The sequence below is a fragment of the Drosophila gunungcola genome, assembly GCF_025200985.1.
Source record: "Drosophila gunungcola strain Sukarami chromosome 3L unlocalized genomic scaffold, Dgunungcola_SK_2 000009F, whole genome shotgun sequence".
Classification (NCBI taxonomy): Eukaryota; Metazoa; Arthropoda; class Insecta; order Diptera; family Drosophilidae; genus Drosophila; species Drosophila gunungcola.
The window spans coordinates 2875890-2897064 of record NW_026453181.1 but is presented as its reverse complement, the minus strand read 5'-3'; the positions used below and the strand labels follow the sequence as shown (position 1 = coordinate 2897064).

At 37.7% G+C, this 21175-nt stretch overlaps 1 protein-coding gene across 2 annotated transcripts; it reads right to left on the bottom strand.

Moving 5' to 3' along the window:
• Nucleotides 1-2: 2 nt before the first annotated feature.
• LOC128259823 (cyclic AMP response element-binding protein A) lies at nt 3-19724 on the bottom strand. Of its 2 annotated transcripts, XM_052992422.1 has the most exons (7): nt 18750-19724; nt 6634-6844; nt 4153-4649; nt 3281-3536; nt 3042-3205; nt 2167-2310; nt 3-2032 (listed from the first exon to the last, which is right to left on the bottom strand). In XM_052992422.1, the coding sequence occupies exons 1-7, from the start codon at nt 18801-18803 to the stop codon at nt 1838-1840; spliced, it is 1521 nt and encodes a 506-aa protein (XP_052848382.1). In that variant the 5' UTR covers nt 18804-19724; the 3' UTR covers nt 3-1837. The 2 variants fall into 2 exon arrangements, with proteins under 2 accessions (XP_052848382.1, XP_052848380.1); XM_052992420.1 differs by having other exon boundaries at nt 3042-3536.
• Between the last annotated feature and the right edge of the window lie 1451 nt (nt 19725-21175).

Here is a 21175-nt window from a genome sequence, read left to right as displayed (position 1 = left end):
GCTGCTGTTGTTATGGTTGTATGAATTTTATTTGGAATTGCACTTTTACTTTTGCCAAATTACAGCAACCAATCATAAAAGTTTTACAATTTTTTTGGATGTATTTTCTGGTTTTGTTTTTTTTTCCTTTTCAACGTTAAACATACAATATATGCGTTTAAAATGCTATAGCCAAAAAATAGTATATAGTCGTACATTATTTATACTTGTATATATAAATATATCATAATGTATTTCTCATTTTTTTTTTAAATTTGTTTAACGCATTTTATAATAAAATAGTTTTGTCATTGCACGAGCTTTTCATCTTTTAACTTCGATTTTTCGTTTTTGTATTTTCTCTAAATATCTTTCTTTTAAAATTTTACTAACAATTGCACAACTTCGTCCGCTTGATTTATACACACATGCACAAACATACATTAAAATAGCTAAATTATTTCGTATAGATATTATCGATTTGATAAGAAATCATCGAGTTACTCATAAAATGTTCTTTAAGTAATTTTGTTTATATAAATTCAACTAATTTAAACTAGATTGACTCATTCAGAACGCTGCGGAAAGAATACAAAAATATCTGTATAAATATATGGATGCCAAAAAATTGCACTAGAACGTAAAACACAAAGTGTAAACATAAAAAACAAAATCATTGCTGCGAAATTTGATTGAATTGGGTTTTGCTCTCTATATCCCTTCGGTCGGTGCAGCGCCGTCTTATAATATAAAACTTAACAAACAATAAATCATTTTCATAATTGGCTCGGAAATTGTTTAAATCGCCCAGGCAACGCGACAGGTGGAGAACGGAACCGAATTGGGGATATGGATTCGGATACCCTTGTAAATTCGTATAATTTCCATCTACTGAAACTCCATTTTGACGGCTGCTGGCAAACAGATGACGAAGAGAAACTTAAATGCTGCATATAGACATAGTTCGTTATATAATCTTTCTACATAGCTACACATTATGGAATTGTTTAGGTATTTTCTTTCGTTTCAGCTCGTTTGTTTTTGAGAAATATCGTTTAAAGGAACAAGAGTCATGCCAAAGACAGCACAGAGATTTTGGGCTCCGGGAGTCTTTCGTTCATTCATTCAATCATTATTAAAACATAATGTACATGTCGCCGCTCTTCGATCAACTCCAGTCTGGATTTGATGTGTTGTTAGAGCCCACTCGCGATCTGCTATTTTTTGTTGTGGTTAACCTTTTCATTACTTTGCTGTTTTTTTTATGTTTTTGTTTTTGGTCTGTTGATTTCGTTTCATTACAATATTATTATTTAGCTTCTTTTTAGACGCTTTCTAGATTGGCTTCTGCTTTTGAGCTTCTCGATTGTAGTTGTAAGTGTAATCGTAATTGTAATTGTAATTGTAATTGTAATTGTGGTTGTAGTTGCAGCTGGTCGTTTTGCCTAAGCTCTAGATCAAGTTTATATAACAGGAATGCATGACTAATATACATAGCTATATAATATAGGTCCTACAAGTAGCTAGGATTACATATACATTAATTATACGGTATTGGTTATGGGCATCTAGGCAGCTAGGCCTTGTGGAATATACGGTGCGGTGGAGCAGGAGCAGGATCAGGAGGGGAATGTTTACCGCTTTGTGCTAGCCAAAAGCCGATCAAAAAAAAAATTCATCAAATTTCCTCATCATCGTATAAATTCTTGAAAAACTCCCAGACTGATTGTAAATCGAAACAAAGGACTGAAGACATACTACAACATAGATAGAACTACAAATAACTCGGGAAGGCGGGCAAACAAGAAACGGTTCCGGGATCCAGAACCCCACGATTTCGGGGGCTTTGGGCCGGGACTTAGGACTTTTTCACATTGTGCTTGCTAACTAGGGCCTGCAGTTTGTGCAGCTGACTAAGTAGATTGGCATTGGTCTCCTCCAGCCCCTCGAGGCGCTTCTTATAGTCGTGGTTCTCGGTGACCAGAATCTCCACGCGCCTCTCCAGCTGATCCATGTACTCCTTCTTCTTGCGGCGACTTTCCTGAGCAGAGATCTGTAAAATGAACCATATGATTAATTAGATTACGCTTCTTAAAGCTGGTTGTAAACGGTGCAGCGGTTACACCAAATATCAAATAGCCACGTGCCGCCGCTGCATCGTTTATGATCGGTCAGTTTTAAACCTACTTTATTCTTGATTTTGCGACGAATCTTCTTGAGCGATTTCTCCTCTGCTTTGGTTAGGGGAAGTTTCTGAGGGATAGGATAGCCTTCGGCCAGCAAAGTGCGTTTCTCCTCCTCCGTCAGCGACAGCGTGCCAGTAGAGCCCTTCTGCAAAATGCAAACACATTTTAAATTAGATCAGAGGCTTGCAAAAATGAGTAACTAAATATCTTGCGAAATAGCCAATGTGACTAATACTGATTTCCTCAAATTTCAAAATACATAACATTCATACACAATCCTATGAGTAATTTGCTTTTTGATCGTCTTTTGGTGATTGCTAATATTTATTAGATTTTGTACATAAATAATTTTCAAAATTATCAGATGAAATTTTAAATAATTGACTCACTTCTGGTAGACGACGACTGTATTTATATTTTTATTTTAAGAAATTGTATCATAAAATAACAGTTAATGAGGACTTTTGATTAAAATTATGGTTAAAAAATTTCGTATGCATTTAATACTGATAAGGAATATTTTTGAGGCACCGCGCTGATTTCATAAGAAATTAAACAGAATGTATTCAATGCAAAAGATCTTTTACTTTATACAACATTACATAAAATATAATAAAATAATAATAATAATAATATAATAAACTAAACAGTATAGAAGTTAGAGGCCGGACTTTAAAACTCGAAAGCCTAACTCTAAAAAAATAAATGTGAAGAGAAATTAGTTTGCGCGTAATGAGTTTTTCTTAGAGGATATTTTATGTAGTTATGAAATACATTTTTAAATCACATACGATTATTTTTTTTTTTTTTTTGTAATTTTATAGAAGCAACTGATAGTGTGTGCAATCAAATTGAGTGCGGTCTGCTCGAACTTACCGGCTGCGAGCTAATCAGCGGCGTGTGGATCGGCTGCCGTGTCGTGGTGGCCGTTGTGCTGGAACTGGAGCTCGATCCCGATCCCGATCCGGATCCGGTGGACGAGCGCGTGATGCCGGCAGCAGTGCGGCTGACCCGTACGGATGACGATGACTCTCCGCCGGCTGCATTGGCCACGGAGATAGAAACGGAAGCGTTGGGCGACAGGGGCGAAAACAAGTGTTCCGGTGTCAAGTTACCTTCGGAATCGTCGCTGGGCAGGGATGAGGGTGGCGTCAGCGGGATTCCATAGCCGTGGGCATGCGATTTGCCGGAGCTGGTGCTGCTGCTGATGCTGCTGCTGCTGCTACTGTTGCTGGTGTTCTGTTTCTCGCTCTTGATCTCCATCTTGGCCATCAGCAGATCGCCCTGGCCGAGGAGCTGCTGCTGGCGCTGCTGGGACTTGATTAAGCTGTTGTTGCTGTTGCTACTGGCGGTCAGCAGGAGGCCACCGTGCTAGGGAAATTAAGGACATAAATCAGTCAGTACAGTCCGGCAAAAACAGATATTTTCTACCTAAATTATTTTAGAATAGACAACATCTTAAATCTATTCATAATTAATTTTTTTTTAATGTTTTGGTTTCTTTACAGAATGTTTAGAAATATTTTTCGTTTGCTAAGTATTTTTTGTATGTGGAGAATTTTTAGTATTTTCACAAATTTAAATATCTGCATTTTAGATTTAAATCTAAGATCTATTTATATTTATTATTATTATTTATTTTTTATTATTATGTTTAGTGTTTTTATAGTATGTTTAGAAATATTAGTATGCTTAGTATTTCTAGTATGTTGAGTATTTTTATTATGTTTAGTATTTTCACAAATTCGTTATATTATCATCATTAAAATGGAAATAAAAAGGCAAATAAAGAAATTTTCTACCCAAATTATTTTAGAATAGACTATTTAAGGTAACTACATTTCTTACTTAAACCCAAGAAATAGTGTTTTCATAGAATGTGAATTATAAATATATTTTTAGAGCTATTAGTATTTTTAGTATTTGAGTATTTTTTATTAAATTTAGTATTTTCACAATTTCCTATTATTATCATCATTGAACTCACCCTCGGCTCGAACAGCATCTCCGATTGTAGGTGTGCCAGATTAAGGCTGAGCTGGTGCTGCGAGCTGCTCGCTTGGGATGTGGGACTGGCAGGGCAGCTGGAGTCCGGCGACATGGGCTCATCCTTGATGGCCGACTCGTCGATCTCGATGTCGGAGCAAATGTCCGGGGACATGCTGCCGTCCCGCATCGACGACACCGAGGAGCTGCAGTCGTTGTCGTACAGGTGCTGAGGTAGTTGAAAGTGCTCCAGATTGGCAACCACCAGGTGGTTTGCTCCGGATCCGTGGTGGGGATGCTGCGCATGCAGGCTCTGCAGGCCGGAGGATCGCGTCACATCCGCGACGGAGGAGTTCAGGGCGGGATTGCTGCTCAGGCGGCTGATGGGCGTGGCATGCGTGGGCGGGACGTGGAGGGTCAGGCACTTGGGGTCGATGGTCACGCGCCCGCTGGTGGCCGTCTTCAGTGAAATGGCGGGAAAGCACTCGTCGTCCATGTCTGGAAATAGAAAGCAGAAAATAAATAAGGTATTTATTCTGTATAATGAACAAATAATGTACTTTTAAAACTATGTTTTTGCTTAGAAAATACTATTTCTTTTTAGTTCCGAATACAGTTAATAAATTAAGCAACTTTAAAAGATTTTGATCATACATATAAATTTTATTTGCTTTTAGAATTCATATTCTTAAAATAAAAGTTTAATTATGGTTAAAAAAAAATGGTAACCTGAATTATTATTAAAAATTATTTTTTATTTTTATTCAAAACATGCTCAAAAAGACTCAAGCGACACGTCATCCAAGAAACAGCACAATTTGTAAATATTTGTACAACGCCAACACTGCGTATGCATGATTAGATTCAAAACTTTTCTTATTTAAATCCATAAAAAAATAAAAATTAAAAAAATAAATATTGTTATTTTACCAATAAAATACTACACTTAATTTACGAGTATTATGTTGTTTTTCAAATATATGTATAAACAGATTTAGTTGTTCATTAAATTTACAGATTAGGCGAGACCATTTTGTTTGCTGTGGAATCCTTTTCTTTTCTTATTTTAGTTCAAACTAAGAAAGAGAAGTTAAAGCTAAATTTAACAGATCACTTTTTCAATCATCGGTTTTAATTACTTTGTTTTGGTTAATTTCAGTTGAAATCGGTTTCAGTTGGTTTAAGTTAATTGTTATTTTTTCCCAAAAATAATTAGCTCACAGCCGTATTTGATCTCACATGTTTTTCTTTTTGGCTAGACAATGGTCGAAATCAAATAGAGCAGTATGTGCGCAAATATGCTGGCCAAATATTATTGCGACTAACCCACATTATTATGCAAGAATTGGAGTTCTAGTCTGTAACTAAACAAATACCGGATCACTTTCCTTTGCCAGCGCACGCGTCAATTCGCCGAGTTGCACTTGTGTTTGCCTTTGATATTCTGTTGATTCAGTTTTTTATATTTTTCTGGCAAAACTGTGGCCCCATCTCTCTTCCCACCTTTTTCTACCTCCACCCACTACACGAAAATTTTCGTTTTAATTTTATTTACACAGTTGTCGTACAGTTTTCATAAAATTACAAATAATAACAGAACAGAACGAACAAAAAAGAGAAGCCCAGAGAACTCGGCTAGGGCAATTATACACAGTTTTGCCTGCATACATACGAACAACTGATATCGCGTCAAAGTACAAAACTTCATGCACGAGTACTGCGTTAAATTGCTAAATGCTACCGCGACACTAGAAACAGAACAGAACAGACCGGAGCTGAAACTGTTTTTCAACTGTTATTCTTGTCAGCGCTGTTTTCACTATGTACATGGCCTAAATTAACCAACTGCCAACTGTGTTTGAATTGCTGTTCGGGGCTTACATACAGCCCCAAAAATAATGACTGGCTCTACGACTGGATGCAATTGCCCGAACAATCGGTAATCGCTCTGTTTCACTCAATTTGGAATTCAATCGTTGGAATTTTTGGGGACCACCTTTCTTTACTTACACAGCAAAGATATGTTCAAAAAGATTCACTCAATTGTATCGTTATTAAAAAACCTCAAATCAAGATATTGTAACAGTACTTATCATCAAATTTATAATATCGATAACAAAATATAAGGACATTATCGATTATAAAATTTACAAAATTATCAAATCGCAAAGACATCAGTAAACATTAAAAAAGAGTACTACATTAAAGAAGTACAGAGAAAAAAAATAACACAAATTAAATATAGGGATCTAAGATCATTTCGCAAGTTTTAAAGAAACCATTAATCATAGAAATTCAAACGATAGGTTGTATATGATAGATAAATTTAATTTGATAAATATAATTTCGACTTCTTTAAAATGCTAGCTTAGATAGGTGGAAATTTTATGAAATGGCTTTAGGTTTTGGGTAAAATACCTGATATAAAGCCGACGTAGACAATGATTATACCAAAAGCTATTTCATTCATTGAAGTACATACCCTCCATCTTGGCCTGCAGGCTTTTTGGTGAATCGGGCAGGGAGTCAACGTCGCTGCTGAGGCTGTAGGAGTGCTCCGTTTTGATCGGCTGTGTGCCATTGAGCAGGGCATCCGAGATGAGCTTGTCGTTGAGTATGACGGTGGGATCTTTGACGTCGCGATCGAACAGCCAGTCGTGCATATCGTGATCGGGGCTGATTTTCAAGGATTCCTGTAACAGTGCACACAAAGAGCGACAGAGAAAAAATTAGAAACAAACAAATGGTTTGCAATTAGTAAATGTACAAAAGTCATTCATAGTCGTGTTGCACAGCGATAGCGCGCTTATATAATTAAACACAAAAACTGAATGCGAAAAACAAAGGTACAATTGCCATACCTATATATATACGACCTATGGCAAAATCACACGAGAATCGCACACCCAAAACGCAATGCAGATAGCTCAAAAAAATTATATATAAAATGCTGATTTGATTTTCAGAGTACCTTTGTACATATATAGCGCAGATCCCGACTGCCCCATGCACACGTTGGCCTCTTCCACGGAACGTGGGCCATGCAATATATTTTTGTTGTCAATCTTATCAGAAGACATTTCACCGTCCACCGTCCACCGCGATCGGCGATTCGGATTCCGATTCGGATTCGGACGTACCCTTGAAACAATTGTTGTTGGGCTAGGGGGCAATCAGTGGAGAGAACCATTTTAAAGTTATCAATCGTTAAGTCATTATTTTCGGGGGACTTGCAAATCAGTGGTGGGAATTGTTTTCAACCTAGGTGGGGTACAATCTTCTAGGTTAGGTAATTGAATTTTATGGTCTTGCATGGCATGGTATTTGCAATTCAGTGGGTATTTCACATAGATTTGAATAGGGTAAAGTAATAAATATCTTTAAAATATAGCTCCATTATACAAAAGAAGTTACACTTAATTCTATTCTTCGAACTCCAAAGGTAAGAAACCATAAAAACAGGGAGCTACATAATTAAACCCTTATGTTTTAAAGAGAGTTAATACTATTTTTGTTTCCACTTTCCAAATTTCAATATCTTAAGCTCTTTTAAAGATTTTTTAAACCTAACGACTATTGAAATTCATAAATTAAAACAACATAAAACTGCTTTAGAAAAATATTAATTTTAATTTCTACCAATATACAGCATCAAAAGTATATTAAAATGATATATTACATATTTAAAAGGACCTTTTGATGCTAGTTAATGGTTAACGGTCATCGCACCTGGACCATTTAAACTTGTCAATCGAGTTTTGACTCGAGTTGTTTATCAAATGGTTGGCACAAATTTCAATTAAACCTCGCAAGTGGAGTGGAGTGTGCAAGAGTGTAATTAATTATAATGAACGGGCCCAGTGTTAAGTGTTTCGATGCGGCAATGAGCGCTGAAACCAACCTTGGGAATCACTCACAATCGCAATCAGAGTGCAGCACAAATACATAACTCAACCGTGTTCTATTTGCCGCCAAAAACACAAAATCACCGAGGAGTCGAGTCGAATGGAATGGAATGGTGAAAACAAACAGCTCCAGAATAAATTTGGCTTGGCATTTTGTTTTAACGCAAAAGCCCGCCTGATGATGTAATCCCGAATGTGCCAGATTTTTGGACTGGATTCGCTTAATTGTCGCCAGGCATAATCTACGGCAATAAATTGCTGACCCATTTAAAGGCGGCAAATATGCACATGGATATTACTATATATTCGAGTGAGTGTCTGTCTGTCTGACTGTCTGTCTGTCTGTCTGTCTGCGATAAAAAAAAGTGCATGTAATTACGCTTTAAAAACACATTTGTATGTAAAAGAAATCCCACCTCTCCAAAGTTCACATTCTAAGCCAAGCCAAATGGAATCCAGTTTTGGCCATAAAAAAAAAGGGAACGTCGTGACGGCGAACGTCGATATGTAAGCAAGTACGATTCTTCCCGATTCTTTTGTGGGTCTTTTGGTTCTTCAAATTCCTCAGGTTCTTCGGGTTCTTTCACACAATCCGCCGTACAAGGCACATACCCGTAAGCCTAAACATTGATTACCATTTGATATGTTTATGCGGTGGTACTTAGCGTTTACAAACGAGGGTGGTATTATCACTGAGCAAATGCCAAGACAGAAAGAAATATTTAAGAAATATATATATTTTGAAATCTAATATCTGGCAAATTTAGCGTAAAGTTCGGATATTTATTTTTCGTGAAATCGGCCTACTTCCCCGTGATTAATTTCCATAAATTATAAAATCTCTCCTAATCATTTTCAGTTACACACTATTGACGTGCCAAAATAAATCGTAAGAATAAGGGAATGGAATACACACACAAAACAAGTTTTTAATTTACGTCTATTTAAAAATTGGTTATTGTTTTAAAGTCAATTTGTTGTTTCCGGAAGTGAACTCTGACTTCTGGACAATTTAACAGAATCGGAAATGAGCTTTAAGTTTTGTTTATTGTAGAAAGTACATATTTATAAATGCATATATCATAGCATAGCTCATTAAGCTACATACTATTTTAAAACAGCATTGTCGTAGATTAAGGATAAAGGCGGTAAAATAATTTTATATTATAGCTTACGTAAAGCTTAATATTTTATGACAGTAAGTTATTACAAAGTAATTATATTTTACTGATTAGTAAAAATATTTACAAACGAAGACTGATTGTATTCTTTACTGACATACTTTAAACCGTTGATTGAACATATGCATATGTTAATATTAGTTTAAAAATAGTAAGCTATTAAATTTTACTGAATATTTGAAATATTTACAAAAGAAGACTGTGTGTTTACCTTTACAACTGACTTACTGAAAACCATTTATCAAACATATTTATTTGTTCACATTAATTAGTACTTGTAATAGCTTTCATTATGACTTCTCTGACTAGTTTATTTCACAACTTTGGATAGAGTTTCTTTTTAAATTTAATAGTAAAGTGTTAATAACACTAACCGTGATTAGTAAATGAAAAATTGCAAAAGAAAGTAGTGACATTGGGCAGCAATTTCTCTCGATCAAAAACCGACTGCCAGTCGATTTTTGCTGTAATTCATAAATTCTCCAAGCCAAGGAAAGTATGGAATAACCGAGAATTAACGATCCACTCATTATGCTAATACTCGTGGGCCGGCCCTCGCATTTTTTGTATTTTTTTTTTTTCGTTTCGTTTGGCCAGTGCATTAAAACACAAATACACAAGTGCTTTCTCCGCATTTTAGCCGTCGCCACACATCGGGCCAAGAATCAGCAAGCAGTATGTGGTATATAGCTGTCGTATACTACTTATAAGCACCGAGAAGCGTAAATAAAATGTGAGTGTGCGTGTATGATGAGTTCAACGAACCTCGGGAATTAGCAATTCTTGAAAAATGCTACCAAAACGGGCAACACACACACACACACACACACACAAATACAGATTCAGATAAACATACAGCTACAGATACAACATACAAATACAGATTTACCCAGGCAGTCGTACAAATATACCCATCGGTATCGGTCTGTATACAAATATGTGCGAGTATGTTGCTGCCGATGATGAAAGAAAGAAGAAAGCCAGAAGAAAAAGACAGCAAAAATGCTCGCAGGCATTTGCTACCTCTTTTGTTAGCTGCTGCGGATCAGGTGGGTTAATACACACAGGGAAATTCCACACACCATGTACATATGTATGAATACATCTTTTGCGATTCTCTATCCTCATATCTTATCTCTATTTTCGACTGTTTTTATTTGATCCCAAATCATATTTCATAATAAACAATTCAGCAATTTAATTGTGCTCTGATAACTTTTGTTTGTTTTCAATTCTATTTATTTCAATTGGATCGCAAATCTTATCTATTTAAAACTGAAGTCGATTGAAGGCTTAGCAGGGTATTAAACATCTTCAAAATCAATGAGCACATTAAAGGCCTCAGTGACCTTGCTGGAAAATTGTGTAAACTATAAGATAAATATTGACATTAAGTATTTGAGTCTATAAACATCAAAAAATATGATGGTTTTTATGTAAGCGAGATGTACAACAAAATTGGATTATAGTTTCAAAAAGGTACTTTTACATATTAACTTCAATCAGAGAGACCGTAAAAAACATATTTTTACAAAGTTAACACAAAGATTAAACATTTAATGCTAATTAAATAATGTTTTGGCTTGGAGTATGTATTATTTTGTAGATGTTAACTATATATTTTTTCTGTTCCAAAATAAAATATACAATTTACTTTAACTGTCAGGTAATGATAACGAGATGCATATTAGTAAATATCAGCTTTTAATAAATTCCAAATAAGTGAATATGATATTTATTCAGACACTTTGTACTCCGAATATGTATAATCACTTTTTCTTGTAATTTGTTTTTTATAGAGGAATGAATCATAAATATAAATAAATATTTTTCCCCGTGCACCTGTAGCGCCGTTTGTTGCACGTTTCAGGTGGGTTTTGCCTGCTCTTTCCTGCCACTTCTCCGATTTGTGTGTTCCAATGAAAGCGCGGCACCGGTGAAATGGCTAAGGGCGCCTTCTCAAGTGGAAAGTTGTGCGGTGCGGTGCGGTGCGTTGCGTTGCGATGCTCGAGTTGGAGTTTTGAGCACCACCTCTTAAGCCACAAAAACCGCTTGAATGCGGCTAAGCCCGACTTGACATGACTTGTCTTGGCCATCGATTGCCTAACCACCGGCCATTGGCCATTGGCCATCGGCCATCGGAGGAGCCTGTGAAATGCGATTGCAGTTTGACCCCATTTCGTTGGCGATTCACCAAGAACCTGTTGCGGCGACTGTCACGTGCAGAGAATTGTTCTGCGAGAACGTTATTTTGCCTTTTCTTCCAGGTGCCCTCGCACGTCACTGCGGAACCCGATCAGGCAGGCAAGTCACTTTGGAAACGATAAAGGCGAAATAAAAATGAAAAAAAAAAAAAAATAAAAATAAAAAAATACAAAATCAAAATAGCCGCCGGAGGGGTTTTCTTTATCTTACGGCATTAAATTAACATACACACATGGGTGTTGGGTCTCCCGGTTGCCCATTATACAATTTTATTCAAATTTCCAGTCTTCAGGTCTGTCTCACTCCCCGAAAAACAAGAAAGGGTGAAAAAGAGCCACAAACATACAATTTCATAAAAATAATTAAACTGGTTATAGTTTGGTTTGGTTTGGTTTGGTTTCTCCTTCTCTTTCTTCTTTCTCTCCACCTCTGTATCTCCTTGTGGCTTTTGATTTGAATTTTTTTCCTCCTTATTTTGGCCTTTTTGTCTATACATTTTTTTTTTTCGATTTTGCTTATTTTTTTTTTTTTTTTTTTTGCTTGCTCCACAATTTGGATTGATTAAATAATGTTGCAGCAAGCGAAAACCTTTCACATTTATAAAACTGCAGCCGTGTGCGTGCGGATCATTATGTATGTATCGTTTTTCTTTGTGTTGTGCACAGCATTTTTTAGCCGAGTCTTTATTTCTTTCCAATTTTTATGCCCAGGCTGCATCATTTGCCGCTGGTGTTGGTAAAGTGAAAGGTGCTCCCACAATTCAAAAAGAGCAGAAACCAAAAAAAAAAAAGAGAAAAAACACCAACCACCAAACACAAAACACAAAAAAACACAGAAACTGAACTGCCTTTTAACTTGAAAAATTGCTACGGTTTTTTATTTTGGCCCGCTTCGGTTTCGTTTTTCGTGAGCGTGGTAAATGTTAATGGGGCTACGATGTAAATGGCCATCGTCAAATGCCGTTGCCTTGAAAAGAAAGTGCGAATTGGCCAGCGATCCCTTCCAGAATCCCATACAAATGGCTTAATCAGCACAGGCACAGTGAACCCAAATATTACGTATGCGACATGTTGCAGCCACAAATGCAAAAACTGAGAGACTCCCATGACGTACTGCCTCCGTGCTTTTTTTTTTTGCATTACGTTCGGTATAAATATAACCTAATATGTATATAAATAGATGGGTGGGTGGGTGGTAGTCCAATGCGGGCTTAGCTTATCGCCAACATATGTTTGTGCGCCTTTGTGTGAGGAAAGTACGTAAGCAGCAGCACGTCTGACGTCCACACCAGCAATTTGCCAAACGGAAATCATTGTGAAAGTAACCGAAAAATAAAAGAAGCAATAAATAAAGAAAAATGCAAAAAGGCGGTATCCAGCCGGGCCAAAGACTCCTCCATTGAAACCCCCACAGCCTTCGGTTATCCTAATCTCTGAGCTCTGGCTGTTGATAGTGGGTGCTCAGCAGAGATCCGCAAACTCGAGTCTTTCGATCGTCGGATGCCTTTCACAAAAACGTTGAAGAGCGGCCAAAATCGTTCATCTGCATATATGCAAAGCAGACATAACCAATTTGGCAATGCTTCGGATGAGTCACACAGCTGGGCGACCGACCTTATTGGAGAACCCATAATGAATTCACTTTCAAGGTTTCTCGGAAAGATAATGCTTGAAAAATGTGCTGTCGACGGGTAATTACGGAATTCTAGGCCCCTTACTTAAGACTCTCTAATGGATTTTGATGAATTGTGTGCAAAAAAGTTTTAGGGGAATCCGAATTGGAGGACATTTTTCGGGGATTCCCTTAAGAGTTTTTTAGTTAATTGATTTGTTTTACCAATACATTAATACTTATACTTATTTAATAACAAGCAATTTATTATTTTTACTTTCCTCACAGCTTATTGTAAATTTATGTTTTGTCTCTTAAATTAAACGCTAGAAAGCCTTAATATACAAACATTCTCCTATTTGTTTACAAAAAAAAGTCTATGGATTTATGAAAATTGTATTATTATAAAGCTTTTGCAAAAAGACTTTAAAGTCTGCATGGTTTTAAGACTTAAAGATAGAGCTTACAATGTTAGATACTGTTTTAAAACATTTTTAAAGCGAGAGGTAAGAGCTATAATTGTTAGTAAAATATCTTTGATTTAAACACTCTCTCAAATACTACCTGGAAAAGGTCAATATAATGACGTGGGTTTAAGCAGTTTATCCTGAACTTTGACAAAGTTGTCTTAAGGTCTTTGGGTCGCTTAGCTCAAATATGTTACAGCCAGGGGAGGTCCTCAAAACGCTTAACCCTTAACCCCCCACCCAAAACTTGTTCTTGAGGGCAACTACGTTTCGCTTTGTTTCTCCGCCTCCGAAAAGCATCCAACTGTTGCTTCCTTGTAGCCTTTTGCCTGCTGCCTGCTGTTACACTTATCGTATAACACTTCATTAGCACTGGCAATATGTTGCTACGCCCACGCCCACTCCCACAATACCTCCCCCTAACATATTGTAAATTCCGAACGGGTCCATGAATAATTCACACTGTCGGGCTTTCTTGGCCACTAAACAACACAACACAACAACACAACAACACAACACACAACGCAACTCCTCCGACGTCCTGACATTGACGTCAAAAACACAACGGGCAAAGCGCAAACAGCTGGCCAACTGGCCGCCCACTCTTCTGTTGGCTAAAAGAGAGCCTTCCCAAATTGGCCAAGAAGAGCGAACTAAGAGCGGTTTCCTTGGACTGCGCATCCTGCAGCGCGCAGCGCGTGTAAATCCGCATGAATGGTCGACATGAATGGGATTATATATGTATATGGTGTATAAATATATAAATATATATATATATATATATACATATGGATATCGAGAAAGAGAGTGGAGCCAGCGAGACTGGCGCACATGTAAACCAATACTATGTGGGGGCACAAATTTAATTATGCGCGCTTTTTTCGCTGCCTCGCCATATGCTTGGACTTTTGGCATAGAAATTGTGTCGCTGGAGCGGGCTAAATTTGCAATAGTTCGCTAGTCGGTGGGTTTCTTTGCATTCGCTTTGTGCTTTGGCATTAACCTGTTTGGCAGATTGCAACGCTCCGGTCCGGCGGCTCATTGGAAATGTCAAAGTTAAGCAATACACCAACCAATACGGATATACGATAAACACTATACAGATATAAAGACGTTGATAGACCATATTGAAAGTATCGTCCGTGCACAGCTCGAACTAGTTATTCAAATATGCTCTCGAGAGTCAAGACTTTTGGCTCTCGAAACTCTCAAAGTCTGTTGCCAAGCACGTTTTTCTATTTTCTGTTTTCCGTTTCTTGGTAGTTGGTAGGTAGTGTTCTCGTGTGCATTTTAAATAGCGGGCCTTGCATTTGGCCGTTAGAAAATCTCAGTCTAACCCCAACGAAATGCACATTTGCATTCACTTCGGTAATCGGGCTATATAGACCATAAAGGGTATCGAATGGGCCGAAAAGAAATTGCTAATTGCCATTATCCACGCCCCCTTTTGGACTATGGATTCGCGTCCATATTCTGCTTATATAAGCGAAAGTTAACCCACAAAAGAACAGCTATAGAAATGTCACCAAATATACACATACATATGTATGTATATTTTTTGTTCTTTCGCTTTGGTTGTATCTTAATGGAAGTGGGAAAAAGTTGCTGACTTCTTGACTTACTGTTAATGCTGCAGTTTTCCTCTCAACCTCTCTCTTTTATATGGTTTTAGCCAACAAGAAATTTAGGAAAGTCGCCATCGCTTTGACTTTGGTCAGCATTCTTCGGTGAAGGCGAATGCAGTTTAGTTTTTTTTTGCCCAAGGTAATCTTTTCCGGCAGTTTACTGTTACCAGTAAGTTTGGACTGGTCAAAAGTTTCTACTTCGAGGCAAATCGACGACGATCTTGAGCACTTTTAGTTTAAAATTTGTCTGTGTTTCCATAGATTTCGCTTTCTTTTTAGACCCAACCCTTTTATACATTGTACTGTATATAAGTGTTCCAGGGTACAAATGTAGCTACATATATAGAAGATAAGCTGAGTTCTAAATCCGCTTAATTAGGCATTTTTGTTTCCATGTGCTTCTTATCAATAGAATGTGAAAATTTAAACAGTAATTTCAGCTTCCAACAGAAACCATTTAAGTATATATTTTCTTATCAAGGCTGGACCAGAATCGAAAGTCGTTAAGTTGAAACTTTGATATGTACATATGTATATTTGCACTGGAAATTGTTTATTTGCTTCGGAAAATCTGTAGAATTGCTATTCTTAGTAAACCGATGACCCGGTGATCACTGCACTGATCAGCGTTGTTGTTGTTGTTGTTGTTCTGGTTGGACTTTCCCTGCAATCGATTTCACAGAATTCCCCCGATCACGAATAACTATACGTGTATTTGTATAAAGCTTTAAAGATTCTGCTGTGTCAACTCTTCATTGCTCCCAACTGATAGAGGGGGAACCACTCGAAGATCTCTGTGTGAAAAAGTGGGAGGTTTCTTGATAACACTGATCGGAATCTCGGCAATGCGGAGCACGTGACACTATCGCAGCTCTCTGAAGACCTGCTAACCCCTTTTGGGACTTTCCAAATTCGTACCCTTATTAAAGGCGCCTTGCCAATTTATTAAAATTGATTATCGACAGCACATCAATTCAATATTTTTAGTTTTTTGTTTTGATTCACTTGGAAAGGAAAAAAATCCCATGGCATCATAATTATTATTTATTTTTATTTTTTGTCACCCGCTTAAATGGAAAATGGTGCGCTTGGCTAATCAAAATTGGGCATTTCAGCGCCTTATCTTGGCGTTAGTATATATATTTTTTTTTTGCTTTATTTTTTTTGGTTACAAAATACTTTGTGATAAGATTGTTGATTTGCCTGAAAAGACTTTAGGATGATAGTTGATATTATTAAAATAATGCCAAAATAGGAAACCGATTGCGTTCGGCTGGGGATCTTTCAATAGAATTTCGTTATCTAGAACTGGTTGATAAATTGGCCCGATCTTGATCTTTGCTTCCTCGACATTGGAGGGTATTTCGGCGGCGACTTCCTACAGAAACCGATAATTTCTTGTTATGGGCACACACAGGCATTTGAGATACTTATGAGGTAATTGAGCGCACGCCCCGGGTACGGGTACATCGTACTGCTAACGGCGGGAAAAACGCAATACAACAAAACCTATAAAAACTGCACGCGCATTTTCCCGGGCATTGGGCCTATTTCGGTCCCTCCGTCTACGTCTACATTGTCTACAAGTCGAATGTGGTCGAACGTAGTCGACGTAGCCGGCGTGCATTATTATCACCTTAATAGTAATGACACTGACGAGCCATACTCTGTTTGACTTGCTGCAAAAGGCACCAGCAACAGCAGCAGCAGCAGCAACAGCAGCAGCAGGCGAAAAAAGTCATTACTTTGCATTTAGACCAGCTGATAGCGACTGCTTATCAACTCCACATGCGGTAATAGATTCATTTCTTTTGTGTGCGGCCAGCAGTGCTTCCTCTACACAAAGAAAACACATATTTGTTTAAATATTTTTTGGAACCGAAATGTAATATTCAAATATTAATAAATAAAGAAAAAAAAGTACTGAGCAGTGGTGCGATTCGAACTGGAACCTAAGTTGCACTTGTTTAAGTTTAATACATCTAAATTGTTTGTTTATTATTTAACTATGTAAATATATTTTGTTTTGTTTTTTTGATTTGATTTTAAATACATTCTAAGTAAGTTCCTTTGGTAGCAATGTTGATGCTTTAGTTCGACCAGTTTTTGTTATGACTGGATTCCTGAGGACTTCATAGATATGGATTATATCAATCTGCGTTTTTTTCTGTGTACAACAGCAAGAACAAGTGAAACGGACGAACTGCGGATGGATGGACGGACGGACGACATGTATTCATTACTGTTTCCGCAGCGATAAGCACTAGACGACGGCATCTACATCTTTGAGTACTCCGCAAACGAAGCTCAGCCCCAGCACACACTCATTTCATTATAGTGAAACATTTTATGAGTGCGCGGGGGTGATAGAAAGAACTACTAGTACTACAAAAACAACCGAAACAGAAATCGTTTGCTAATGATAAATTTCTTTTAATTTCTTGGAAAACTCCAATTATCATTATCGGTAAACACAAAACAACTTTGTAGGACAGCACAACTTCTAAGTTATGAACAGAAATGTTTCCTGACTGACAGATATAGTCGTTGCTGCTGCCTCTTATCAAAAACACAAAAAGTCACTAAAAAACTGTCTTCTCTCCCAAAAACGGGAACGTAACTGCCAAGATAAAAGCCTTGAGAACTGCCTTTTCCTTTCGGCACCATTCGATTCGGAGGCGTATCACATCATATCTAAGTATTTTGCAAAGGTTCGTTGGGTAATGCCATTGGGCTCGGCACTCTAAGAACGTCCTCCACAAAAACATGAAAGCAAAACTGTGATTCTGGGTGTGTTGTATATTACGGGTGTCTGATTGTCTGGTAGCCCGGCAATTCGATTAGATTTTGGTTTCTTTTTCACTATACTTTTTTACTTTTTTTTTTTATATTTTGGTGGTTCGGTGTGCGGACATTTTTATGAGGTTGCCTGGGACAGGTTTGATCGTAGGCCAGTTTGGTGATCGGCGTTCTCTCAGGTGACCGCATACATATAAATGCAAACTACTTAATATGCTGAGAAAGAAAAGAAAACTAGCTAAGGCCTGTGGGACCCTTAAATTTATATATATTTTTTCCTCTTAAAATCGATCATCATACTTAGAATTCAGCTCATGAATAAGTTCACGTTTTTCTCCCCAGCTGATAAGCTTAATGTGGGTCATTAAAAATGTTTTTCTTTAGGTTTTAAAATGCAATTTCGTTTCGTATAAGCACGACTCTTACAAGTTTAAAATGTATACCGAAATGACTTAATAATCGTGTTTTTAAGATGCCTCTGGTCAAAGATCGGAGATCAAGTTTAGTCAAGTAGTTTAACCTAAGTTAAGACATTTTCATATTTATTTCGCTATTTCGTGTTATAAGGCGACGTCAACACAGAGAGTTACCTATATCTTGAACATTTTCTTATCGTTTCGTTCAAGAGTTGTCGGCTTTAACTTTCACATATATGTCGGCATGGCTCATATCAAGCATACCCGCTGTAATAAAAGCTCTCAAGTATCAATGGTTCTGCCTGATATACAGAGGTTTGCCCCAGTACAAGTTGCTTTTTGCGTTTTTTTTTTTTTTCTTTCGAGTGAGTGGTTATTTGAACACTTACCGGATCTAAGTCGGAGTCCCATATATCTTTGAGGTCGCCATCGTAGAATTCCATGGTTCTGTGAGATTGGCGCTTTTTAGACGCTCTAAGAACTCTTTTAGTTGATCTTGCGGTTCGGGGATGGTTTTGGTTTGATTCGGTTCCACTTGGTTGCAGTCACACTATTTTAACCCACTTAAGAACTGTCTTCTTTTATATTTTTTAGCTTATACTATTATTTTCATGTGATTTACGGGCCGGGCCTCTCTCGTTCTCGCCTTAATATACTTTATCTGCTTACTCCTCGACGTACTCTCTTTTCTACCTCTCTTTCTGCTCTTTTCGGAAACGAACAGTTCTGGGTGATGACTGTTGGTTGCTTCTTTATAACACTTATTAAGGGGAAACCTGTTGCTTCCAGAGAATGTTTTCACTTGACATTGTTATAGTCTGCTTGGGTGTGTTGGTGTTTTTGCGTTTGTATGGGTGTACCGGGCATTCATTCGAATTGGTGTTGGTATTTGGGGTGTATCTGTGTGTACGGATCTAACTTGGCTTACAACTGTCGGCTGGATTTAACTTGTTGCATGCGCTTACGTTTTCTTGTCGGATTATTTATTTGGCGTTAACATTAATTGAATTATTAACTTTCCCGATTCTCGGAAACACTCGATTTTCATAGAAAATAGTTATTATATTTTGATTTCAAACGTTGATAACCATATAATTTAGTTTATTTTGGACTCGATTACGATTTCAATTGGTTATAATTGAATTTTTCATGTGTTTTGTGTGTATGATGGAGCAGTAAACCGCATTTAAAATGGCTTTGCTCGGCCCGTGTATAATAGCATTTAATATGTGTAGTTAATATCGTTAGCTTTAGCAGTAATATTGGTATGTTTGGATGTATATATGGGATGGTAGCACACAATTAGAATAAACTGTCCGTAGTGCGACTGCAGCCAAAAACGGTACTAAACTAAATGTCGGTGAAATTCTTGTGAATGCGAACGAACGAATCGAAAACGTCAGTGCGCTGCCGACGTCGCTGCTCCGCGCTTGGGCCTCTCTCTTTCTCTCTCCGGCTCTCCGTCCCACTCCCCCACACGAGGGCACATATAGCCGAAGAGAAAATGTCTGAATTATCAGGCTCAGGCCCTCTCGCTCTTCCTATCTCTGTTGCTCTCTCCCCATCTCTCTCTCGCGGTTCACAATGCCGGCAACCGTGCTCAGAATTTCAGATGGAAAAGCTCGAACAAGTAATACTCCCACTAATAGTACCCAACTGAAAAAAAAGTCTTTTTAATCTATTAAATATTTTAAAGCCTAATTGTGTGTGGTGAAAGGTTTTTGGAAATAGAATTTTAAGCAAGGTTACCTTACATAAATAAACAAATTTATATAGGAATAAACTTAAGCTCGATACAAAGTCATTACAAATTAAAAAAAAAACACTTTGCTCCAAAGTAAAACAGAGCTGCGCATTTGCAAATTTGAATAATCCAAGTACAATAACTTATAATGTAAGACATTTGATTAAACAAATTCCCAATCAAAATCAAGATCAAATAAGTTTGAGTAAACATTTAAAATATGAAGAAGTATGTAGATTATTTTTAAAGACATTCTCTTTTGATCTTTAAAATAATCGGGGCTGATGTATCTAACTCAAAAAAGTGTTCGTAGCCGAATACGCAACATTTTAGCTCCAAACGATTAATTTAATTAAACATTAATTAAAACATAATTTAATTATGTTTGGGGGTGTTGTTGCTGAATTCACAGAGACTGCAAGCAGATTACCTTGTACTATTTATGTTCCCATGGTTCTTGGCCACAGATCTACCCTTGATACTGTGTAACATGCGGGCAGCCGGCTTCGATAGTATCCGACTCTCTCTCGCAAAACCGCGCTCTTAGTGAAACTTTCACGCTCTTTGTGGCTTTGGGGCTTTGAGAAGTGAATGTAAGTCGATTGTCGTAAGCCGGCTTTGACGTCGTCGTCGTCGTCGACGTCTTGAGATCGCAGATCGGAGATCGTAGACCGGCGACGTAAACCAGAGACCGGAGACCAGAGACCAGAGGCCTGAGACACCCGGAGCCGCATAGGAAAGGAAAACAAGTTTCTTCCGACGCTGACGCTGACGTCGACGTCGACTGCTCGCTCTGCCGCCGTTGCGGCCACATTTGTTAACCTGTTTTTTATTATAGATTTTTGTTGGTACGAGCATTTGATTTGGCCCGCTGGAAGGAGGAGCAGTAGGAGTGGGGGGGTTTGAAGGGGTTCCCCGCTCTGCAGCCAGAGCCGACTTTTGGTCGCTGCCGCTTGGTAACACTCGCTCCGTTGATCTTGTCAACTTGACCAAGTTATTTGAACTATGCACATGTGCAGACCAAACCGAGAGCTAAGCCTCTTGCTTTGTCATTTGAAGGCTGTTTGCCGG